The 27,198-nt window shown below is 38.0% G+C and overlaps 1 protein-coding gene across 24 annotated transcripts in view; it reads left to right on the top strand.

Moving 5' to 3' along the window:
• kcnma1a (potassium large conductance calcium-activated channel, subfamily M, alpha member 1a) overlaps positions 1–27,198 on the top strand; it is a 130,497-nt gene that overhangs the window by 57,619 nt on the left and 45,680 nt on the right. For all 24 annotated transcript variants that reach the window (XM_047812576.1, XM_047812577.1, XM_047812587.1 and 21 more), the window contains exons 3-12: positions 3,743–3,804; positions 12,043–12,136; positions 12,263–12,374; positions 16,818–16,893; positions 17,939–18,014; positions 18,439–18,609; positions 21,169–21,260; positions 26,463–26,573; positions 26,765–26,870; positions 26,992–27,074. In XM_047812576.1, the coding sequence (XP_047668532.1) occupies positions 3,743–3,804; positions 12,043–12,136; positions 12,263–12,374; positions 16,818–16,893; positions 17,939–18,014; positions 18,439–18,609; positions 21,169–21,260; positions 26,463–26,573; positions 26,765–26,870; positions 26,992–27,074 (983 nt within the window). The remainder of the gene's footprint in view (positions 1–3,742; positions 3,805–12,042; positions 12,137–12,262; positions 12,375–16,817; positions 16,894–17,938; positions 18,015–18,438; positions 18,610–21,168; positions 21,261–26,462; positions 26,574–26,764; positions 26,871–26,991; positions 27,075–27,198) is intronic.

Below are 27,198 nucleotides of genomic sequence, written 5' to 3'. Positions count from 1 at the left end.
TTGGGGATAATGTTACTTGAAGATCAGGCTTACAGTATAGACAAAAATTCTGCAGAAATATTTTGGAAATAAAAACTCCTAATCAGAGTTACTAATGATGTGTAGTTAACATATATACAAAGATAGAAAAATCTTTAATTCATTAGCTAATTGAATAGTCCAGTCTCTGCTGCCTAGTCTCGTATTTCAGTCACGGAATCTTAACTGTCTAGTCTCAAACGTGGTATCTAAAAGGTAATAACGTAAGTTCACTAGTTAACTACATTAATACAGGCTAAGAGAAATGGATGAATATATATTTGTTATATTCTATCAACGTTTTTAATGTAGCACAGGATATTTTCACTGCCTGCATGTTGTTGTCCAACCCGAGAGGTGTCTGCACATGTTGTGCTAGCCAGAAGAGTTGTATCAGGGGGTGCACCGGCCTCAGATTCATCATCGTTCTAGATTCTGTGATCTGGCTTTTGTTCATTCTACTTCATCTGCATAGTGTAAAGTGGTCTAGTGTCAACCAGAATAAACCTCAGCTGATGTGTGTAATGCAGTAGCACTGGGACTGAGGTATGTTACACCATCATGATACACAATGTTGAAACATAACTGCATACCAGATGCCAACTTAAAATAATAATAATAATAATAATAATAATAATAATAATAATAATAATAATAATAATAATAATAATAATATATCAAAAGCCCATGTTTTTTTAATGATGAGTAAATATAGCTGTCAAACACCAACCTCCAAATCAACATAAAAAAGAGAGAAAGAATATTTTGTTGTTTTTGTTTCCATAGGCAGATGTGAGTTTGCTTGTTTTTGTACTTGCATGTGTATGTATTTGCGGGCATGTGCAAGTGTGTGGGTGAATAGATCCACGTGAAAGTTCAGACACAGACTGTTAACACCTTGTCCCATGATGCAACCTGAAACGGCACAATATATGACTGCTGTAATACTATCCTAGACAAAATACATCTGTTGCTTTTCCATTTAATAGGTCACGTGCAAGCTGTAAAAAAACAGGGCTCGGTAGGCCAGGCACATGTATAAGCTCATTTAATATGCTTCCTCTAATAATGACATACAGTATTGGACAGGAAGTGAATAATTACTGTTATATTTGCTTGCTGTGGTTTGCAGACATTATCCATATAACTGTTTAGTTTATTTTTATTCCCATAAATTGGTTGTTGGTTGGACTCTGAATATAGATTTCATATAATAGTACTGTATATATGCATATTAATCTCAGAGGCATTGTTTCAATTCAAATTCTACTTTCAGAATCAATTATTTGTTTCTAGCTGAATAACTAGCTTATTATAAAAATGGTATAATCATCTCAGCTCATCTGTGATCAACTCCCAATTTCTCTTCTCCAGGTTTTCTCATGGTGAAAGAAGCACTAGTATTTGTGTGTGTGTGTGTGTGTGTGTGTGTGTGTGTGTGTGTGTGTGTGTGTGTGTGTGTGTGTGTGTGTGTGTGTGTGTGTGTGTGTGTGTGTGTATGTACATTTTTGCCTGTCACAGGCACTTTTGTCTTATTTTCACTGCCACAGTAGTTTTCATACCTGTTATTGGGATTAGAGGAAAGCATGTTGAGAGCAAGCTCACTGTGCCGCCTATAGTGATCCAACACACAGCCTTTGAAAGAGGCTCATAGTCTTTCTTTTTTTATTTAATATCTTTATCACAGGACATGCAGGCTCTTTTTGTGTCTTTTTCCACAGGCTGTTACTCAGATAAAGAAGCTTATTAAAAATGCAGTGAGGAGTTTCTCATTAGATAATGCAGGATACCAATAAAATAACTAACACTATATCCGGTATAATGAATGCTCTGTGTAAGAATAAAGCCAGGCTGAGTCAACAACTGCTGTGCCTGGGGTATGGAAAGAAAGCCAGGTTATATGTGGAACACTGCTGAGGGGTGTTTATACAGAAGAGGCAACTGAAACTCTTTCAGTGATAATACTTAAGCCAGGGAAATGGTGCTCATGACAGCTGGACTTACTGTAGAGGCACACACTAGCTCTTTCATGATACAGTTTCACAGCTACATGCTTCTCTTTATGCATCATTCTTAAATAGATCCAAGACTTTTCTCTCTTTACACATTGCCCATAAAAACTGACAGACAGACATCATCAATCAGTGTATACTGTAGTTCAAGTGATGGTAAACTTTGATGGGTTTTATGGCTGCTTAAGTCACTTGACCTTGTACTGAGAACCGAAATACAGTCAAAGCTTGAAAGTTTCAGTATGTCGACATAGGTCTCCAGGATTGCCACCTCCTGTTGAACAGTTCCCTATCACTGATCTGACATGCTGTCAACCGAGGTGCCTAGTTTCACGTCTTAAATGTTTGAGGCGTCCACAGAGGGAGTAGAGAGGCTTTTTTGGCCTTGGCAATCTGAGCATGAGCTCCTTCCATCTCACCTTTAGCCATACTATCAGGACCCTTTCCACTCAGAGAAACTTAAGCTTGACCAGTGAGAGATCTTGACAGATCACAAGTTTTAGATAAGAAACAAACTGGTATCGATACCTGCAGCCTTCTGTGATACACATGAAATGACAATGTGTGTGTTGTCCTGTGAATTGTGTATTTAAAGGACTATAAAATGTAAATCATATAAATCATATCCACCGACTAATAAGATTTTTTTTTTCACTGAGCTGAACATTTTATTTCCAAATGAGGACTTGGTTTGTTTAACATACTGATGCAGTACTCAATAGCTGACTCAAACTGTTTATTGGTGCAGTACTTAAGCTTCTCCATCTGTTTCCTCCAATTTCTTTCTTTAGAAAGAAACTATATTACTCATTCCATATGCAATATTGACCTATAATGCCAGTGAAACCTTAATACCTTGTACATAATAATTTTTTTAAATAACATTTTTTTTAAATTACTTTTGTAACTTTGAAGAAGCTTCATGTTGACTTTATTCTTTGAAATATTTTTAGAGTTTGGGAAAAAAAACAACACTAAAAATATGTCATATTTTCAGCCTGTTTTCTTGTTTTCTTCTGTTCAGTGACTTCAAATGTTTTCTGCTCCTGCACTGTTACTACCAGGGATTCAATTTCTCTGCCTGTGGCTTCTGTGAAAAATAAACTCAGCAAATTCCTCCATCATATTGATGCAGCACTGATAACGCTTAGCATATTAACATCCTTCAGTGTAGGTGTCCAGTATCAGGTTTCTGCGAGGTGCAGTAACAGAGAAAACATTAAGCAATCTGATAGCGAGGGTGTGTGTACGTGTGTGTTTGTGTGTTGGTGTGCTCTGCCCCATAGCATAGCAGCCATTTGATAGTAGTAGTTTCCATTTCATCTGATCAGGGTTTGGTGCCCAGTTCACATCGAGCAGCAGAAATAAGATTAAATGATTTGACCCCTAAAGCACGGAGCTGCACCTTCTCCATCACTGCGCTGGGCCAGATTCTCCAGCCAGTGCCCAGACATATGTGCGTGAAAGCGCTGTGTATCAGAACCCTACTCTCAAAATTACGTACACACACACATACACACACGCGCACACACACACACACACACACACACACATACACACACACACACACACACACACACACACACACACACACACACACACACACACACACACACACACACACACACACTACGGTAATATCAAGACTGTTATTAACTCTTTGTGCAGGCTGATAAAGTTCAACATTAATTTTTCCCCCTCTGTCTCTCCAGGTCGTGTTAGTCTTTGCTCTCAGTATTGGAGCCCTTGGAATATACTTCATAGACTCGTCTGAGTGAGTATTACACTTTTCTAGCTTCCTTGGCATCTCTTTGGGTTTCCATTGTCTACAATTGCCAACAGCTAATAAATTTTACACTCTACAACAGATGGGCATTATTAATTAAATTCTTATTTTAAACCAAATTCTACTTATTTTCCCTAAGGGGAAGGCACATGTTCTCATACTTATTTGCTAGCTACCATTCAGTTTCTCCTTTGGTCAAACATTCATGTACATCTTATCTTTCCTGTAAAAGACTCCTGAATGGATATGTGCTTAAAGAGCTATGCTAATATAGGGAATTCAGTGGCTTATTGTGCCAGCACAGAGCACAGGTGGGCACATTCATCTGTACCAGGATACGATTTACCCATGTAGGTAATGATACATTTTAATGATCCCTCAATTGCCTGTTATGCAAAGTGTACCATTAAAGAATTCCTGATCTTTGTTCTGGTCCCATTGCAAAATAAATCCAGCCCCGGGTAGCGTGATTATTTTGTCAATGGAAGCCAAGTGAGTCAGTTTCTATGGTTACATCAGGTGGAAAATCCCTGGTGCCCTCGCCTCCCATCCCCCATGATCCTTAGAGACAAGCGCACTCTTCCTTTGCCCAGCTGTTGCCCAGGCAACCAGGTAGCACTGTGTGCAAATGGAACTCATATTTTCTTATGTGCTGTGCCTGCTGTCATCCTGCCTTGGGGAAGCAATGACACCATCAATTCAGGCTCAATACCACAACCTGGAGAACTGAACATTTGCACAGGCATCAACGGAAGCCAGGGGAGCTGGAATTATGTTAATAAACTGTCTTTCTGACTAGTGATATTGTGTCCATGCACCAAGCACACATTCTTGGACATTAAAATGGACATTAAAATGTTTCATTTATCTTCAGGCATTCCGTTTACTTTTTTTGTCCTATATTTAAGACTGTTGACAACATTTAAGGTTTAGCCATATCACTTTATTCTGACCCCTTGATGCAGCAAAACAGGAGACACCTATAAAAAAAAGCATGTCCTGCTTTTTCCAGATAAATCAACAGTCAATCAAAATGAGAATAAAATTCACCAGCAGAAAAGACAATTCATTGTGATCTATACAAAGCTTATGGTAGTGATTATTCTAGGTGATCTAGGTGATTTTTTTTTTTTTAGCTGTGAATTAGCAAGGTGTGGTAACTGAGCTAACTGAAAACATGAAGGCTGTACTATGCTCTCTATGGCCAGTGAAATAAGGGAGCTGCTTGTTATGAATTATTGTTATGAATTTTGACTTCTACGTGTTTCAGCAGAAATCTGCATCAATACAGGCTACAATCTTTCAGTCTTCAACTAATCGGTTTCAGTGAGGTAGCCTTAGATTCCTGTTCTTTGCTGGCCAGATTGAATCCTATTGTCTTTTCTGATTTTGTAGCCCATCTGCTTCAAGGTTTAATGTGTTGTGCATTCTGAGACATTTTTTTGCTTCCCATGGTTTTTAATTGAGATACCATAGCGTGAGTTACAATACCCATTCTTACCAATCTTCTGTGTCCCGTCTCAACATCAAGGTGTCACCTATAGAACTGCTGCTGATTGGATGATTTTTGTTTTTCACTGTGTAAACTCCGGATGCCAGAAGTTCGGCAGCTTCTGAATACTTAAACCAGCTTTTCTGGCACCAGCAACCATGGCACGGTCAAAGTTTCTTGCATTTCTTTTCCCATTCTGATGTTTGATGTAAACATTATGTGAAGCCCTTGACCTATATTTGTAAAATAAGCTGCCACATGGCTGGCTATTTGGATAAATTCTATAAATTATGTACTAGTTTACTGGTGTTCCTAAAAAAACTAGTTGCCATGAGTGTAATTTACGTGCACACAGTCTCTGTGGAATTTGGTCTATAGTATTAATATATGGTAGATGTGAGAACTTTCCCCAGAAAGGAATGTGTATGTGTTATAGAAATGCTTTAAAATACAGGCAAACACCACATTATGAAAGCAGATGATGAAATGACTGTGTAGTACTTTTAATGCTAGCTCCGTTGCTGATGGATTGAGTTTCCACACAGACACTGATAAGTAAGATTATAGTGGAGTCTTTCCTGTGAATTGTAATGTCATTCCTGATCTAAGTCTACAATCTTGTCTGACTGTGCTGTGCTAATTTAATGTCATTGGTGTATGTTTAGCTTTGTGATTGAATTATATGCTATTCTCTGGTCTAGTTTCTACACAGGGCAGATCGGAGAATATAGAATAGAGAAAGCTGTTGATGAAATGAACATCAGACAGCCTTTTAATCAGTGACTGTGAGTTTTGGGTATACTATGGCTGTTCCTCATCCCAGTCCAGCACCATGGCAGCTAAACCCTCTTCCCCTACTGTTTTCACCACAGAGATGTGTGTAAACAACACACACCTTCTCACTCTATGTACCATCTGTGCTAGCACTCATTAACTGACCTCTGCTGCTGGCATGAGTTAAACCGTAAGCTGGTAACAGATCATCTTTTATGGCACTATCAAAAAAGCTTGTTTTATTTCTGTTTATTTCTCTGTATGTATAGAATGACCAGAAAAAAAAACAAGGTAACCTGGTATATGCCAAATTGCCATTGATGTTCAAATACATAAAGTAATGGTCCATTAAAAAGGCCATCTGAAAACATGAGATGATATTTTGAGTGATTCTCACAAAATCCTGCCTAAGGTAACTCTGTATCTGATGTAGGACATAATGCTGCACTGGCTGCAGTGGGGAGGGCAAAGATGAGTCTTTATTCCCGCTTCAGTGGCCATGCTGACCTCACAGGGAGATTCAAATGGCTAAGTGGATGCACAGCTCTCTCTTGTGGCCAAACAGCATCTTCTTCAGATATAATTCATAGGCATGATATTTGTTAAGCCACAAGCACACAGATCACTGGAAAAAGGCAGTGACATGGCATTGTTATATATATAACAGACACCTCATAATATGGAATCATTGGGCCACATTTATCAGTGTTTTAGTAAAGTTTAGTAAATTTTGTTTATTTGGTTATTTTCTACCATGTTGACAACTTATAAATTACTGACTGCATAGACAGCACAGCTGATTTACATTCAGTTAAGGAAACACAACTCTATAAAATGGAAGGCACACAGAGAGCAAAATGATGAAATGATGATGAAAATATAAATGATGAGAACTCATCTCTTAAGAGAAGAGGATATCCCAGTATTGTGGCTTAGCCACTGCAGCACACCAGCTGCCATGAATGGCTGCTTATTTCTTGTGTCTTTCAAGTCATTAGTCAGTTACAAGAATTTCATAAAATCGAAAAAATAAATAAAAAATCTTGGCAACAAATGTGCATAACAATTGCAGTAACCCCTGACAATTACATGATCTGAACCCAGAAGCTATTGTAGGATTTGAATGCTTTTCTGATATAACAGTGTTTTCATGAATACCACATATTTTTGTGTAAATGCATTTGTGTGTTCATAACCAGTTTAATAAATAAGACTTAATCTCTAAATTAAATATAAAAACATTCAAAGCTTTGTTCATATATATTTTTGATGCACACAATATTTTAATTAAATGTCAAAAAGCTCTGTAAGTAAGCCTGTCACTTCTATATTCAATCCTGTGAATGAATATAAAGGTTATTACGCAATACACTTCATACATAGCCTGGTCCAAGAGCAGCTTTTAAGAGCTTTGTAGTCTCACAGTACAGGTACATGCATTTACTCACATGCTATTACAGTCCAGTACATGCACTTCTGTCCACACTGGTGTACATTAAAGTTCACATCTACAGTTAATATTTAAGTAAACACCTACAGATAATATAAAATAATTATATTATCTGTATTACAAATATTATGTATATATATAATATAATATAAAAGTGATAAAAAGAAAATCTTTTGTTTTAATTCAGTGTTCCTAATGGTACTTACCCCCCTTAGGACACGGGCCTGTTTTAGCTCAGTCTGCACAATGAAGGCAGATATAGTGTATGTAGGCCAACAGGAGCGAGGCTCTCCTTCAAGGAATGCCTTTATTTGTGTCCCACTTTTGCTGTATTTATAAATGTGAGCATGGCTGCACTTTAAAAGACTCATGCTGCTGCAATGCAGAGATGAATAATACAAATAGTTTAACTCCACTGGAGCATCCCTGTGCTTTTTAAATCTCCCACACATCAGGAGCATGATATTTAACCTTAAACTCACTGGAAGAAGGAGAGTAAAAATTGTGTAGATCCAGTAGGTAGAGATGTTATTCAAGTTATGAAAAATGCACCGAATTTTGTATTTACATGATCATCTGTAAGAATATACCTCAAGGTTCAGTCGAGGAGTCTGGAAGTCATGTTCCTTAAGTTATTCATGAGATAAAAATGCAGCAGTGCTGACTCAGAAAAACTCTCTGCAGCATCAGGCTCTTATCAGTGAAGCAGAACTGTGGGACACAGAACTTCCGCAAAGCGGGGATGAGTAGTTTGGCACCATGCAGGCTTCAATCAATAGAAAGAGAGGGCATTTCATTTTACTCTGCTGTATAACACTTGTAATCAATTCACATGAAAAGAGAGATCTATATGTGAGATATTTCTGCAAACTAATGGGTTTGTGTGCATGAGGAAGGGGTGTAAAACAATATTATCAGTATCTGTCTCTGTATTCAGATTTAAACTGTGAGTGGACTTTTTTTAATTAAAAGTGAATCCTAACATTCTTTATGTCTCAAAAGAATTATGTATAAATCAGGAAACCTGTACAGAATTCACAACAATAGCCACAGAATACTATTTTATCAGGTTTACTTTCATTTTTTGCATTGTTACATTTCTAAATTGCCAGAAAACTTTGCTGGAAATGCTGTAAGAATGTACTATGAAGCTGGAATACTGGTGGTCATACTGGGTCCTAAAAGCAGGAGTTCCTTATACCATGCAATACCTGTATTTCCAAGTTACAGTATATATTTAATAACTGTTAATGTTGCCTCAGTTAATAAACAGTTTATAATGATACTAGAGTAGAAATGAATGTTGTGCCAGTGTGTATAGCAATATAGTTTTATTTTGGAGCTCAGTCAGGCACTGTTTAGATCAGGCTACTGGAACAAACCACCAAGGAAAGAGAAAACAAACAAAATGTTTCTGTTTAAAACACATTATCTGTTCACCGAGAGCCATGGATTTTCACTTTTTTAAGCTAAAGGGTTTTACATGATAGACATTGATAGTGAGCACTGGGCTGTCATGTTGTATGGTACTCACATTAGTACCATAAGCTGCTTTTCTTGCTCTTTCATCCTCTTCTCTCTTCAAGGAGCAACGCTTTGTGTGTTTTCTACCTCAAGTGAACTACATGCAGAAGGTGCTTCAAATAACAGAGGCTATTTTTAGGGTCCCAACTGAGGTTGTATATGTCTGGTACCCTTGCAAGTGCTACATCATTCCTATTTTAAAAATGGTGCCTTGACCTAAATCTGTCACAGCTGTATTAAGTTCTGCTGCTTTCAGGAACAACTCTATCTCTCTCTCTCTCTAGCACAGGGGTTAGCTTGGGTCAGGGTCCACCTCTCCCTGATGCCTTGCTCCTCCCAGTGTTATTATCTGTTTGTTTTGGCCTGCTGCCTTCATTTAAAACAGTTTCAGTACATATTGTGAACATTATTAAATATTTACACAATGAACATTTATTTCGTATTCAAAATATTCTTTAGAGCATGAACAATTCCCTGGGTGTCAACACCTCACACTTTGTGTCTTTGTGTCTTTTGGCTGCACCAGTAGAAGCCTGAGGCCACCTAGTATAAGTTTGAGCATTGCTATAACATCTGTCCCAGCATTCTGTGCTTGACCTGAAATCAGCCGTGTTCTATATAAAGCCTGTGGAAGACAAACTGTCCAGGTTCTTGTGCTGGGACAGCATTGAAGGAGGTGGCTTACATAAGCTGAGTTCCTGCCTGTTCTGCCTGGACACCATGTGACACTGTAGTGACAGTGCTTCAATAAATGAGGCTCTTTCTGTTCCCTAGTTTACACATACACAGATATGTATTTTGCATTCACAGATCATTGTATTATCTCTGTCTCCATGACATATTTGCATAAACAGTTAGCAGAGCACACTGTGACTGTGACAGCTTTAGAATCAGCAGTCTGGGAAGCATACCATAGTGTATGTCCTTCATCTAGAAGTATTCTCCTGATGATGCTTATCCAGGCTGAAGGTCAGCAGGTCACGTTATTGTGAAATGGGAGCAAAGTTGTGCTATAAGGCATGTACAGCTCATATCCAGTGGTTCACTGCCTGTCAGAGGCTACATGTACATATAAAAGGATCTGTCAGTGTGTGCAGAAAATGACAATTTGACGTGTCTTACTAGGTTACTTGTAGGATTAAAACAAATGTTGTCTTGTTCCTCAGAAAGATATTAGTAGTCACATGGTAAAGAGTGATTTAAATGAGGTTATGCACTTATTGAGATTTTTATTAGGAATGTCTTACTGTTCATGGCATGGATTCCACTGATCTTTTGGAAACTAGTCCATGTTGACATGATTACATCAAGCGCACTTTCATGCTGTAAATCTCCTGTTCTGCCATATCCCAAAGGTGTAATACATGATACAGACTGAAGAACACTGAATTCGTCATGTTCATCTTACCAGTTTTTTTTTTTTTTTTTTTGTGACATGGAACATTATCATGCTTCATGTCAAATATAAGATGGGCACGAAATGATGCACTTGTTTAGCAACAATACTCAAATAGTTTCTGCCAATCCAGCAATTATTGACATTAACATACGTTTGTCTTTAGTGCACTATTATGTGTAATCTCTATATACTGTTGTTTATGACAATCAGCAGTTATAGAAATACTCAGACTAGCTACAGTTAAACTCACTGAGATTACATGAGGATTTTCCCCTCATACTAGTGGTGGATTTGAACATTACCCAAAGATGCTGACCTGTATCTCCAGGATTTTATACTTTTTTTTATTTCTTGCTGCTATATAATTTTCTGTTTAAATAGTTTCATGAGTGATTAGGTGTAAAAACATGCCTACTAAAGTGCTAATTGAGTGTATGTCAGCAGAAAAGACTTGCTAAACATAGCTAGCTAGCAACAAAGATAAATGCTATACCAGTAAAGAAAAAATATATTAATAGCTTTGCTCATTGAATCATGTCATATGTGCCTTTGCTGTTTACATTTGAGCATCATTTTTTTATATTAATTCCATAGCTCAGTAGTTCATAAATAATTAAAACTTGGGACAGGATCGATGTTAATGCCACTGAAAGGGAACCACAATATTAACCTTACCACCAGAGCTAACGGTTGTTTATGTATCCATGCCTTTTAACTTAATTGAAACAGTCAGCAGTTGTTTTAGCCCTTACACTTCAGTTGTAAATTGTTTATCTTGACTGACATATTCTTGGGAATGTAAATGATACTATTAAGGCCTCACAAGCTAAATGATGGTCTTTTGCTATTTACATATATACATGTATATAGAGCATTTTTGTATTGTATTTATTGTAAATTATTATTATTATGATTATTTTTATTTATTTATTTATTTATTTATTTATTTATTTTATCATATACTCTTTTTAAGAAAGCACAATATGTAACCAAGACAGATTTTTCATATCTGTTGGTTAGGAGGTTAGGAAAGCATTGCACATTTTACTGTGTTATACATTTGATTCGATTCTGTTGTTTCATGCATTTTTTTTTTAAATATTAGCAAATTTAGTACAAATCTGAAACTTTTTCATTTGAGATTACAGTTCATGCTCATTATTCAGTATTCTTGCAGAAGCAACATAGGCAGCAATTACAGCTTTGTATCTTCTTGGGTCTGTGACCTGTAATAATAAGGTGTTTCTACAGATTGCCTATAAGATTTATTTTTGGTCTATGGCTTTTGGAACTTTCCACTTTGTTGTCTGTATGCTATAAGGAAAGGAGATATCAAAATATCACAATATTCCAGTTGTTTAATTTGATTATATTTGCAAACTGTTTTAATTTTGTCATTATGATTGATACCAAAAAAGTTAATTAAATGCATTATATACTGAACTGAGTATAAACTTAGGTCTTTTTATAAAAAACACAATAAAACATCCAGAAACTGAAGGGCCCTGAATACTTTCTGAAGTTATTGCATGTATGTGAACTTGGCTAATAAATGCTGATTTGGTGTATTTGGATTTCTCTCCATAGCCCTATAGAGTCCTGTCAGAACTTCTATAAAGACTTCACGTTACAGATCGACATGGCCTTCAATGTGTTCTTCTTACTCTACTTTGGTCTGCGAGTAAGTACTTCTAGATTTTACATCATTTTACAGTCTGTTTTTAATCCAGGGATTGTGTTATCACACAATACATTCAAATAATTTTTATATTTGCGAGATGTGCACTTTCTTACTTTTTGTCCTCAGTTTATTGCAGCAAACGACAAGCTTTGGTTCTGGCTGGAGGTGAACTCCGTGGTGGATTTCTTTACTGTGCCACCTGTGTTTGTGTCGGTGTATCTTAACAGAAGCTGGCTGGGTAAGTCTCTACTCATCCCCCTTTTCCATCCTCTCCCGTCTGTTTGCTCTTCTGTGCTCCTCAACATTAAAGGCAACAGTCAGTGCTCGTCCAGATTGACAGAGCCTATACTGCAGCTGCAACGAGAGAAAGACCAGACTGGAAGAAGTCAAGCTGAAGTGATGATGGTGACGAGGAGGCCAAAGCAAATGTTACAGTGGCTTATCTTATTAAAATCACGCCTGATACCTGGGTACCGGAGTTGTTGTCATATTCTGTATCCTGAGTGGCTGAGAATAGTCCAGAAATGTCACCTAATGGACAGGCAAGTGAGGCTACAGATGACAGAACAAACATGCAGGTTGAAGAGAGGCACACAATGGAGAAGGAGCTACTGGACTGGGTTCAGAGAGCTGGGAACATTTATCACAGAGCAGTGTCTATGACAAGGGAAGATACTAATATGCAGTCCTTCGAATTAATCAGTTAAAATGTTTCCATACTCATTTTCTTCCGTGATGGTAATGATTTTTCGGTATTCTTTTGAGAAGCCAAGCATGACCTGTAGGAACTGGAGGGAATTCAGTTGTGTGCTTTTAGCTCTGAGTTGTTTGGTGGGGAGGAAGAAAAGCACTAACTCTGGCACTCAAAAGCACTGCGGTATACATAATAAATAAAAAAAAATCTCCACTCCTACACATGCAGACAACCACATTACATTCATTCTAAGTCTCATCAGCTAGCAAGAGCAACGAAACAGAACTATATATTAGCCAACTCTAAAGTAAATCTACAAAGGTCTGGGCTGTTTTATTCATGTCACCACACTTACAAGCTTGAGGATGAGGCAATCATTTGTCATGTTAATTTTCTCCCTAAAGACTGTGAAGGTCTAAAACTCTCACACTCGATAAAGCCCCGGCTGTGAGATCTGAGAAGCAAAGGCTCGAAGATGATGAAATAAACCGAAATAGCCAATGTCGTGCATTCGCCTAAAAAGCCAAATTATTATCAGTGTAAAAAGCGTTGTCTTCATAGGGGTAATTCAACCTCCTCCATCTGTAATCACACAGCAAGAACATCAAATATTCTCCAGTCTACATGTTCTAAAAGTGCCGAATGCAAACTTTTGAGTGAATTCTTGAAGCCGTATGATGTCCAAGTCTCATTGGTACACTTGAAATCAGAGAGAGACATTTAAAAAAGATATAAAAATCATTATATGAAAAGAGGGATTGAAGGTAAAAATGAAAAGATATTAAAATAAGTGCCATTGATTTACTTGGTAGTGTCGGTAGAATAATTCTTTTTATATATTGGTTTTTCAATATCAAAATAGCTCTTAAACAACAGTTAGTTCCAGTTCACTAATTTGATTGGACAAGCGGAGTAGAACAAGTGCAATAACAGCACTAGTGCATTTCACTGTATGGATCATTCTGCTTGTTATCTACTGGCTACTGCCAGTCTGTACATTGGATGATGACATGCGATGCTCTATCCTTGTTTGGGAATTATTCCCAAATTATTCCCGAATTATTATGTTTATGGAGCAAATCTAAAATATTTTCCTATTATATTGTGAAATGTCAGTTACATTATATAAATTTCTCAGTCATAGACTTGTAGGAATGAAGCTGCAGGTAATCATGTTGCTACTGAATATCTAGACTAGTGTCAAATGCAGGGTGTGTTAATGTCTCATGACCGGTGTTCCTGGGATAGACTTTGGATCCTCCTCAATCAGAATAAATGAAAAAGAAATTAAATAGTGAAAGATTTGCCTCTTGCTATGTCTGACTAATTAATGTCTGCCTACTTAAAATGTTCTAACCTTCTTGCCCCTTGTGGGCAACATATGATGAAGCAAAGCGGATTACTATATGTAACTATCAGGTGTTTTATTATAGCACTAAAACAGGTCTGAAGCATTTCACACGTTTATGAGTTTCCTCACTTTCCTGTGTGCTTGAAGGTTACTTGCTATCCAACTCTGCCACCTGGTGGCTAGATGCAATGCTGTTAATCCACTCTGATTTATTGTACTGATGTCTCTCTGAATAAAGCTACACTGTTGGTATAAATATTCTTTATCTTTAGCAAGACAGGAAACTCATATGTCAAAAAAAAAACATGACCAATAGAGCAGAAACCAATTTCTGCTGTAGACACCTCCTTTCACATGGCAGGCCCTCTGGCAGTGTGTTATATGACCCTGGCTCCTGGTGCATTCTGGGAGCTGTTTGCCTGCTGGGAGTAATCCCTTCTTTTGAATGCCCATCTCATTCTGCTTGACAAATGGAAGCAGAATCCTGTGGGGTGGTGCATGTGACATGTTGTCAGTGTGTAAGCTTCCAGATGTGATTGAAACATACAGTGTGAGCCCAGATTCTCAATGAATGTTGTTTTACATGTTTCCTAAACCTGACCCAGGAGGCTGCACTGGCCATGTGTCCTGTACTCGGATCCTGTTTTTACTCCCTACTGCCACAGGGCTCTGCCCTACTCCATTAGGCCTGCAGCAGATTGTTACTTACTATTTTATAGTAAACAGGCCTTTTAGCTTACTTTTTTACTGTGTGTGTGATTTGTATTCTGTGGTTGTTGTATTTGTCATTAGCCTCTTTAAGTGGCCATTTGATTGTGTTTCTTGCAAATCTTAGTAATTCAAACATTTCAATAAGATTCTAATAAGTAAACGAAATATTATTGTACACGTTTAACTACGTTTTATGTTTAAGTCATTTTTTCTTTTCTCCTTTAGTAACTCCTTTATTTTGTTGGGTTGTGCTCATAAACATGTTTAGGGTTTGAGTCTAAGAAATTAATGTTGTTTTGTGTACTGTTTTATTTTGACATTTATGGCATTTAGCATTTTTATTTCAGTTTATACAACTGAGTAATTGAGGGTTAAGGGCCTTTCTCAGGGGCCCAGCAGTGGCAGCTTGGTGGACCTGGGGTTTGAACCCACGACCATCCGATCAGTAGTCCAACAATAGTGTTGATAATTAATTAACAACATTATTAATGTTGTTGATGCTGGCTGCAAAACATCTGCAAACCCCCTGGTTCTAGTTTTTTGCCAGCTGTCAGTATCTCATGGATATTTTCCATTCTGATAATGCAGAGCTGTCATTGATATGATGTGTTGGATGGGTAGAAGAGAGATATCAGTATCATGTCCAGTAAGATTTGAGTATTCCTAATCCCCAGGATTGCGGTAGAGCAATATATTGTAGTATATAATTTTAGAAATAACAGTGTTTTGTATGAGTACCACATGAAGTCCACTGATTTCCTTCAATAACTCCAGTCTTTCTAAAGCTTCAGTGAAGTTAAAAATGATATGTAATGAGATCAGTAATGTCTGCTGTAAATCTTTCTAAGCCAGAAATCTAGAGTATGTTATGCGGTGTGAGGAGTACTGTGCTCTGAGAGGTGTAAGTATATGAGAGAGAGAGCCTTGGTGTGAGCATTGGTGTTATGTAATCAGTCTTGTAATGGCAGCTATTACACTGTTTCTTAATCAGCTCCCTGCTTTGACGCCTATCACTCTCTCTTTCGCCTACTTATATAAAGGCACACACGCCGTGATCTACCATAAACTTTCAGTAGATAGTGTCATTACAAGAAACTCACAGGTGGAGAAGTGTTAGAGGCACTGATGCCATGGGATGGGAAAATGTTTTAATTAAGCGTTTCCAACAGGAAGCATACAACTTCACTTCTCCCATGACTGCATATGGGATATAATGCATTCAATAATCTCCTCACTGGCTTCACTGTGTCTGCAGTTTAATCATTTTAGCTTGCCCAGAAATGAATAAAATGAACAAACTGATGTAGGTGGCATCGTGGCAGCACTTAGTGACTTTTCGGGAAACTGTTTTAAATTTACATTGAACAATTACAAAAACATTCTTGTGTAAATGTAAGACCCAGGACGCACATTTCTTGCTTTTATTAGGGTTGTGCTAATAATCACACTCATTGTTTTGATTCTTTTGCATACTGTAAAACATGTTAATGTTAAAACATAGCTAATACCCAGAGATACTCTACATATTTCTGTGTGTTGGGAAGCTTTTACTGCAAAAGCATAGCAGTTCAAACCATTTTTGTATATTGGAAAAATAATAACGTATGGTGACATAACATATAGTGAAAAATGAGTGTATATTTTACATATCATTTTGTTTGTCTTTTTACAGTACATACATTTTTGTGAAAATTACAAAACGGTTATGGTTAACGCCTCTCTATTTTTACCCATTGTATTCTTATGTTCAGTGTGTTTATGTATTGAATGAATGAAATATGGAGTCTGTATTTAATTAACGTAAACTATAATTATAACCTGGCTTAAAGCCCAACACCTGTATTTTTGTGAACAAGGGCTTTGAAAAGCTGCATAAAACTTTTTGTTTTAGTTACATCTCAACTCTCTATGTCTTTTTTTTCCAGGTCTGAGATTTCTAAGAGCCTTGAGACTGATACAGTTCTCAGAAATTTTACAGTTTTTGAATATCTTAAAGACAAGGTAAGGCTGACCGCTTGCACATACGCATCCGTCTTTGTCCTGTGTTACTAAGAAATGTGATGGTAAGCCTTTAAAGGTACAATAAGTAGCAAACTGTGTTTTCTGTCTATTCTGCATTTACTTCCTACTCCTGACTCATCACATGTCTGGTCACATAGCCTAGCAAAACATTCTGATAATGAATCATAATATTCTCCCTTGACCACTCTTAAATTTTACCTCAATACTCCACAGTGAACTTTCTCTTCTTATCGCTGTATAGTTGTCTGTACCTACATCATTCAGTAGTTTTTTACTCAAACATTCCCATCATATTATTGTACCTTTAAATTATACTGAGCTCATTTTCGTTATTTTCCGTGTGCATTTTCTCTTGCTCTGGAGCTTGTTGCTCATTCCAAGTATTCATACACCTATCTAAAAGCTGTTTATACTTATGACTTTATGCCGGAAGACAGGTTTAAAGCTCAGCAGAATGTGTGGTGTTTTGTTTAAAAAACCACACTGTGTTTCCTCTCAGCATGCTGTAGGTAAGAGAGAAGGAAGAGTGGTGAGTGTCAACCCCAAAGCTGAGGCCCTTTAAAAACAGACTCTTCATTGATTTGTTCCACAGCAGAGCAGGCGTGAGAGATATTTATTTCCTTGGCTGATATGTTACAGAAAAGGGGAAAATAACCTGCACTCAGATGTCAGAAGGCTGGCAGAAGATTATTTAAGTTGCCTATTCACTTGGGATTTTGGCCAAAATGTTACTGAAACACTCTTCCAAAAGAGGCAAAACAACTAGGTGCTATTTGTGTTATTTTTAGCAGCAAAAAGCTTTAGCCTGAGAAAACCTGAGATTCACTAGAGACAGGGATCACGTTATGTAACTAAAATGTTCTTTTGTGATAACCTGTGTATTTGCTCCCATCGAGAGGTGACGTGGCAGTGTCCATGGCTAACCTCATCGTGTGTGTTGGGCTCAGTAGATGACTGACTTATCTGTACGCCAGTGCGATGTGTTTCACTTTGAGAGGTGTGACGTAACTCTCGTCTCTCACAGTAATTCCATCAAGCTGGTGAACCTGTGTTCCATCTTCATAAGCACATGGCTCACAGCTGCAGGATTCATTCATCTGGTGAGTGAGAAAACACACACAAAGTCCCTCAGCCCCTTCCAAGGAGTAAGCCTACAAGTGTGGGTAAAAAATAAATAGAATATTAAAGAGGAACAAACATCTGATCCAATAAACCATTATTCCATTTTTATATTTTTTTTCTACTAGAAATACTATAAATTCAGATTTTTCTTTTTATTTCCTTATTAGGATATGCCAGAGGACATCTCTGCCACTAGATGGCAGCAGAAACTCTGCTCTACAATAAAGCCACCTGTTTGGTTCCTCTCTCAGTTGAAGCACGTAAAACCCCTCTTGGGTGCCCCATATTCAGTGGTGGCTGTAATCTAAGGAAACAGTAGATGGCTGTAAAGGATCAGGCATGGAGTTGAACCTGAAGGCCTTGGTTTGTCTCAGTAACGCTATTCATGCTCTCTTCCCACAGGTGGAAAACTCAGGGGATCCTTGGGAAAACTTCCAAAATTCTCAACCACTTTCATATTGGGAATGTGTGTACTTACTCATGGTCACTATGTCCACGGTGGGATACGGGGACGTCTGTGCGAAAACCACCCTTGGCCGACTTTTCATGGTCTTCTTCATTCTTGGCGGTTTGGTAAAATAACTTTCATCTGCACTTTGTCTGAGCCCCTTCATGCACCACATCATCTGCCACTTCATGTAGACAGAGTCAAATGTTTTCTATCCAAAGCCCATAACTGTCACCAACCTACAGTCCTCATAAAACACACATCACATTGTATATTTTCACTGTCTTTATAACACCGGTACATCACTGTTGAACTTCTTTCCTCCTGTTCTCCCACTGTTGTAGACACATGTAGAACTGACATGCACGTGTTTTCTGATAAACCATTCCTAGAAATAGCCAGTGTCTGGTTAAGAATATTATGTATTTTTGTAATGTTTTGTAAAACATGTCAAGTATTCTGACAAAATCTGTTGATGCTGTAGCTATTTTCTTAAAACAATTGCGGTTTCAGACCCCACCCTTCTGTGTCTCTCCCCTAATTCCAACAAACACAGTGGCAGGAAGATATCCAATGGTCCTATCTGAACCTTACCACAGCACCCGCAGCCCCATACTTCATACAACACTAGATGTGTGTAGGACCCAAGCCAAGGGCACAACGTATTGTACACAGAACAGCTCAATGAACAACAGAACAGAAATACTGGTGCAACAGTGTGTGTAGTAGGGAGTTTATGAAGAAGGAGAATGAAACACACACACACACACACACACACACACACACACACACACACACACACACACACACACACACACACACACAGAGTTCATTCCACATTCACATCAGTATGTTTCTGTTTATACAAAAACACAGCATTGTGTAAGACTTTATACACTTCTGTACTTTCTTTTGGGAAAAAAACATCTTCTAAACTCAGGAAGTACATACAGCGATAATCTTTAATTGCTTCTCACCAGTCACTGTTAATATTGTTTGAAACGTTATTCAAATAATTTGCTCTAAGCAAGTGTAACTATACCAGCAAGAAACATTTGATGAACATGTAATCGTACATTTCTACCAGAGTTTAACACTTTATTACACTTTATTATAGCCAAACATGCAGAACTATGTATGAGCTACAATACAGACTGAATATTTACAACTAAACACTAGAAGCTTAAAATAAACACCACAGAACAGATGGTTACATCTGAGCACATCTTTAAATGAAAACTATTGCGATTCCAGTACAGATACAAAATAAATAGCTACTAACTCTAAACCCTTACATTTTTTTTTGTATCTGTTTCAGTTTCAATCCCAAGATTGTTTTAATGTAGATTGTATTTTGTTCTAGTTTAAAAGTTTATTTATTTATTTTTTGCCATTATCACTGTAGACGTTTGGTTAGGTCATGTTTAAGATACATCTGGCTATTACTTGGATAATACTGCTTAAATGTAGAAAGGTTTTATTTTTATAAGTTCTTGCTTCAGGCATTAACACAGAGAAACTATAGATGTATTCTCTGCTGCCCTTTTTTTGTTCCTATTGTAGCAGACAACATAGTTTTTGTCATTTTCTGTTTATCTCAGGTAATTAGAATGGTTAGTCTTCATTAATCATCTGTGTTGCGGTGAGACACATACGAAATCCAGACTACAACAAAAAATCAGTGCCGATAACTACAGAGTCAGAGAGCAGGAACAGATTAGCCATAGGACAGAGCAAATCACAGACAGACTGTAATCAGACACATAGCAGATCAGACAATCTCCATATCACACTGCAGATGAAGCTCCAGCTGTCATGGAGTCACCATAGTGATGTGTCCTTCCTTTGTTTTGAAGAGGCCTGGAAGTTATCAAAGCCCTGTTCACTGCTTTCTGTCAGCAGCACGATTAATGACTTCAGTATGACGTGCTGTAAAGCATCAGCTCCTGACCCAGCAGATGTCATGATTCATTTGGACCCTGGAGAGAGCAGCAGTGCAGTGTGGAGTTTAGAGGAAGGCCTCAGACATGAGAGAGATTTCGCCATTTAGGAGCAGATACACAGCTTTCAACACAACAGGTGGTGGCAAACTATGCAAAATACATCCAGCTCATTTCCAGTCACGCTAATGGGTCTTAATGTCTTTTGCAGCTGTGGGCTCTCGGCCTGGACTATTCGAATCAACCTGCCACATTCTCAGTGTTTGTTGGACAAAACATGGCACATAGGGTTTTTCGGTCTTCTTTTTTCTCCTCCGGTTTTGGTGCAGTCACTGAATGGCTGCTCACATATACATTTGAAAAACTTTTTCAAACCAGTCGCATTAATTAACTGAACATTCTTCTTTCCTCCCAGTTTAAAACTTGTTTAAAGAGCAAAATCTTTGGATATTTCTACACCCACTACAAATAATTTTTCAGCCTTTTCTCTAGACTTTCAGACTTTTCCTGTCTTTAATATTAAATTCTTTAAAAAAGTAATCAAATATTTATAAAACTCTACAAGATTCTACGCCCCCAACACACACACACACACCAAGACAACAACACACAAAATGTCTACATGAACAACCTCAGCTCTTGACATGTCAGGGAGGTGAATGGACACGTGTGCACCTCACGAACCAGTCTCTCCTCCTCCTTTTTTTTTTTAGTCTCTTCTTTTGTCTTCTATCTTCTCCTTAGGCCATGTTTGCCAGCTACGTCCCTGAAATCATAGAGTTAATAGGAAACCGCAAGAAATATGGTGGTTCCTATAGTGCGGTTAATGGCAGAAAGTAAGTATTCCAAGTGGCTCTGCTGCCTCGGCTGCAGTAGAACCTCTCTCTGCATGCCCTTTACTTTTTCTGTTCCATGCATGTAGGCCATGTTTGCTCGCTACGTGCCAGAAATTGCTGCTCTCATCCTTAATCGGAAGAAATACGGAGGGATTTATAACTCGACAAGAGGCAGAAAGTAAGTCCAAATCAAGAAGCAGTTGTGGTTGGGTGACATACGTAAGCCTTCCTGATAGCAGAGCGTTAATATTAGCAAATAGGCTCTGTTCAGAAATATAGACTTGAAATGGAAATAAATGTCACACTGTGACTGGAGACCTTGGCCATGAAAGCCACGTCCATTTTGTTGTTGTTTTTTTTTTTTTTTAGACATCCTATCAGCATTTTAATTTCATTTGTCTGAAGAGCTTTCATGACTCTTGTTTTTGTTAGTGTTGTGAACAGAACTGATATATTTTTTCTTTTTTTTTCTATGTAACGTGAGACATTTCTATATACGTTTCTTAAAGATAGTCATGAAAACTGCAGTACTGCTTATAAGAGTTCACTGCAATTTAAATAGATACAACAACAGCATGTGCAACTACTGTACCTTAAATGCCTCTTTTGTCTGCTTGAAGTGAATCATTTTTTTTTTCTTTCATTTGTTTGGAGTTGACTGACTTTTTGCATGCCATCTGTGACTGGAAGTCTTCTCTTTTTTGGGTGGCAGTGCATGTTGCTTTAAGAGAAGCCTGCGTGACTGTGAAACTGCTAGCTCATCACCTCATCTGTGTCTGACATGACTCTGGCCCTGATCTTCAGTCACCCTGAATGCCTGGATGCCTTAGCTCTTGCACTGGAGCCTCTCAATTGCATTTGGCTTGCTTCTTTGTCCCACTTGGTACTTTATGTCCTCTACAGTTGTTATTTATTTCCAGAGGTTGCCCCTGATTGTCAGTTTGGCTTTTTTGAACACCCACTCTGGCTCAAACACAGCCCTGTCATCAGCACGACAATTCTCCCCAAGTGCCTATGCTTATATCCTGTAAACTAAACTCTCTCTCTCTCTCTCTCTCTCTCTCTCTCTCTCTCTCTCTCTCTCTCTCTCTCTCTCTCTCTCTCTCTCTTTCTGTCTTTCCCTTAATGTAAAAAAAAAAGCTCATGGCCACAACTAGCTTTCATCAGTTGTCTTTTAGGGCGAAGAGAGACTAAAGCCATTAGAGGCCTTTTTGTTTGATGCTGTTTCTCTGTCAGTGAAACAAGATTGATGAAATGTTATGTTTGGCCTCAGCGCCATGGTTGGATTTGGAGCCTGGTGTTGAGAGAAGCCTTGTCAGAAGAGAGGTTCCCTCTGTCTCTCTGTCTCTCTCTCTCTCTTATGCTTGGTTATCCGTTCATGTGGTTGCAATTAGAGCCCAGGATCCAGTTCCGTGGCCAGGCCCAAAAACAGGCATTATTGCTTTAAGTATTGATGTGAGTGTGTGTGAATTAATGGATGTTTCAGAGCACGTAAATAAGTGTCAGGTTATTCATTTATTTCTTCTGTTGGCACATTTCCGGCAAGCTCAGTGTAGGGGAGACATCTCCTTACTCCAAATTCTTTAAAGCATACTGTACTTTTGTATCAACTTAAAATTGGAGGTTTATGTCATAGTTTTTAAGATGTTTTTGAATATAGAAACAAAAAAAAAATTCTTAATTTCATAGTATCACATGTAGTTTTTATAGGATTTATATTTGCATTAGAAATTTGTAAATAACATGATTTATGTAAAGACTTTAAGTGAGTGGAAGATTTTCAGGAATAAAATGGGTATTTTTTTAGCACCAGTCTACATGTTTGGTGCCAAAGGATTGTAGAAGCTTTTTAAAATGTTTTCTTTTGTTTACCAACTTTACTGAGGTTCGACAATTATTATGAAATTGAACTCAATCAGCTCCAGCTCAATTGTGCATGATGCCAAGCTCAGTGATTGGTTTTATCTCATTGCAGTCATGGCAGTATCAGCCATGACAGAATTGACAGAATTGATAGTGGATGTGCAGATGTAATGAAGTTGAATCTCTGTGGTTTCCATAAAAGCAGGGCTGATTGAGGAGGACCAAGACTAGTCAGCCACATAAACCCTGCATGAACTCTGAGCTTATACGTGTCCTTCAAGTGTGTGGGTGTGACACTGAGAATGTGGAGCCAGCTCTGCCCAGACCTTACAGGACAATGTTCTTGTGTGTGAAAGTGTAGAAAGGCGCCCAACATGTGTTAATGCCATTACCGACAAGGCTCTCATAGCAAATGAAATGATGTGCCATCAGTGGAACATTAGTCATTAGGTTCCCTTTGCTTTGTTGAGGTTGATATGGAAAAGTATAGCAAGTCAGAGCACCTGGAGTCCTAACACTGTCAAAATGCTAAATACATTAAATGCGTTAAGCATGCCGCAGATGGAGAAAGCACAAAAAATGGACAAAATCTGATTTGGAGTTAGAAAACAAGTACGAAAACTTGTAAACTGGAATGATAAAATTGTTTCTTGATTTCTTTATTTCCTGAAGATAGAAAAGAACCAAACGGTGACCCATACTCAGAATTCGTTCTCTGCATTTGACCCATCCAAATTGCACACACACAAAGCAGTGAACACACACCCGGAGCAGTGGGCAGCCATTTATGCTGCGGCGCCCGGGGAGCAGTTAGGGGGTTCAGTGCCTTGCTCAAGGGCACCTCAGTCGTGGCCGGCCCGAGACTCGAACCCACAACCTTAGGATTACTAGTCAGACTCTCTAACCATTAGGCCACGACTTGCCCCAGAATGTGAATGAATCAAAACAGACACCTATTTGCTACACTGTTCTGGTACGTAAAACCCTCCGTGTTCCTGAAATGACACAGCGCCTCTGTAGTTGTCAGAGGACACTCAGATCCATGCAGTAGCCATGTCTTACCAGTGAATTCTGTTCAATTTAAGGATTAGAGCAGTATTGATGGTGTCACTGCTGATGTTCGAGCTTTTGTTTCTCTCTCTCTCTCTCTCTCTCTCTCTCTCTCTCTCTCTCTCTCTTTCTCTCTCCTTCTTTCCTTTATCTTCAGTGTTTCTTTTCATTTCCATGCTTTTTGCATGCTTCTCACTGCATGTCAAATGAGTGCCTTGTGCATTTATTTGCTCAATTTGTGCTCTTTTGCTTTTTTTTTTCCATCTTATCATGTATAATATTTTGTTCTAAGTCCAAGTGTTCTCTCCACCGTGTGTTGTTTTCTGTGTAGTGGTTTTAATGTTCGTATTTGTATTAGTTATGATTGTATTTTGATTATTTTACTTTAGTGTGTATATTTTTCCTTCAGCTACATTATACACATTACAATATTGGTGAAAGTTTCATATTAGATAGCAGTTTTACTCTAAATTACACGAAAGTTAAACAATATTTTATTAAAGCACTCACTGGACCATTAATGGTAGAACACATGCTTTGCGAAACAACTCTACTCTCTCTAGGTCTAGGTCAGGAAAAGTGAAGAAGTGTCAGGAATTATGTAATGACATCAGGCTTAAAACTAATTCTCTCTTTCTCGCATTTGTATTGTTTTTATTGGCAATGTGCTGAAAGTATGTCAATGCTGGTGCAATATAATCAGTAGCACCATCACACACCCCTGATCAGTCATTCAAACATGAGGACAAGATGTCTGACGTATGTGTGTATGTAGGCCAGAAACTCTTTAGTGCTGTTATATAATTAAAAAAAAGTGATGAGCCTGTCACACAAAGAGTTGAACCGCTAAAGACGGAGCTTGTAAATGGGAAAGCATAAATAATGTAGGCCTCATCAAACCAGTACTGTACCAGATGCTGCTGGCTCCTCAGAATACCAGTGACCCAACAAAGTCCTCTCATGCGAGGACAGGCAAGCATGCAATTACCACTGCTCATTAAAATACTTAGAGGAATGAAGGCAAGATCTGTGAAGATCATTATGTTCAATAGCATCCAGACCCTGTTGCATCGGTCGGTTCCCCCTCCAGCTAGTTTCGTCTGCAGTTTGGCACAGCTTAGCTCTCTGAGCACAAACAGCTGCTTATAAATGAAAACACAAACACATACTCTCACACTTGAGAGTAAAAACATGCAGCTATGGTTAAGACTGAAAATATGTACTCTTGGTTCAAATATCAGGTGGGGCAAGTAATGTGACAGGTTTAGATTGATGACTGAGTGTGCTTATAGCTCCTCAGACCTTGACCACAGTAGCACTGAATAGATCCAGTATGTGATTTGAGCTGAGCTGCAGTCCTTATGCCTTTGATTAACAAATAAAGAGCTGTTATTAGAATGTGATTTTCCTATTTATTTTTATTTTTTTATTTGTAATTTTTTTTCAATGAGCCAAAATTGTGCTCCCTCGATTTCTGAGCGTTGGTTTGCTACTGACATGCGTGAAATATTTTTATGCTGACCTTCATCAATGTTGGCATGTAATCCAGGGTAAACACTGGATTTTACATACTAATTACATGAAGCCAGTCAAAGATGCCTGTCATGTTGAGACACTAACATGAATACAATAAAAAGAAATTGTTAGACATGAGTGCAAATTTTTGGAATTAAATGTTCCTAACATTAAACATACTAATGTTCCTTGAACTCTCAGCAACTGAAACTAGAGCTGATTGTGGAAGCAGTGGCCAAACCTAGGCCACGTTGCCAGGACCTTCGTTTCAAACCAGTTTAACACTAAAGTCAAGTTTTGTTAAATCTGAAACATGCCGGCATTTAAATACAGCATGCATCCAAGGTAATGCCAGATAGCCTGAAGTCACGGTTAGAAGTCTCAGCATCTAGAGAACAGAAACCACTTTAGAGGCTTTTTAGCAAGTCAGTTTGCATTGAAGGTCAGTTTTGGCCATCATGTGTACATGTAAGAGGGTGGTTTGGCTTTATATTTCGACCTGAGAACCTCTGACAATTCGAATAGAACAACTAGATTTGTTTTAAGATCTAGGCTAGATGGCGGTTTCATGCCATGTTAGACCACTTTTATAGATATGAGGTAAAGGAGCATTTGGAAAATGCATGTTAAAAAAAAGCTGTGGTTGTAAAAGCTTTGACATATATTGTTGTCAAAAGTAATGTCAGGACTTTTGATGACTACTCTCTTTAACTGTGTGCTAGAAGTTGTTTCGTCTCATTTTCTGCTGCTAAGCTGAATTTTCCCCTTTTCCAGGCATATTGTGGTCTGTGGTCATATCACACTTGAAAGTGTATCCAACTTCCTTAAAGACTTCCTACACAAGGACAGGGATGATGTCAATGTAGAAATTGTTTTTCTTCATAAGTAAGTACATTCTTGTTTTGTTCTTCATGTGCCTAGTATAAATGAACATACAGTACAATCTCTGCTTCTACACTTCTCAGGCTGCTACTCAGAATATCTAATAATTCTGTCTGTCCTCACATTTTATATACTTTTAACAAATATAAACATACACCAGTATACATGAAATTCTCTGTTTTCTCATTCTACAGTATTTCCCCTAATCTTGAGCTGGAAGCCTTGTTCAAACGTCACTTCACTCAGGTGGAATTCTACCAAGGATCTGTTCTTAACCCACATGATCTAGCTAGAGTCAAGGTACAGTAATTAGGTATATTTGGTAATTATTAAGGTGCAGACAATCGAGACGCTTAATTAAATGATAAATCTCTATGTTATGTGATCTTTGTGCAATTCCATTACTTGAAAAAAAATGTAGATCGAGTCAGCGGACGCATGCTTAATTCTCGCCAACAAATACTGTGCAGACCCGGATGCTGAAGATGCATCAAACATTATGAGGTAAGTTTGCTTTTCAGGAAATCCAAGAAACATTCATTAGGATTAACCATTTGATATTTTGCACATATCTGTTCATCTTATTCCTTCCCTGCTGTTCCCTGGGTTTTTCTATTCTCTTGCCTAT

This window comes from Tachysurus fulvidraco, chromosome 4 (genome assembly GCF_022655615.1).
Source record: "Tachysurus fulvidraco isolate hzauxx_2018 chromosome 4, HZAU_PFXX_2.0, whole genome shotgun sequence".
Taxonomy (NCBI): domain Eukaryota; kingdom Metazoa; phylum Chordata; class Actinopteri; order Siluriformes; family Bagridae; genus Tachysurus; species Tachysurus fulvidraco.
The sequence above is the reverse complement of the archived record's forward strand: the minus strand, read 5'-3'. Positions and strand labels throughout refer to the sequence as shown.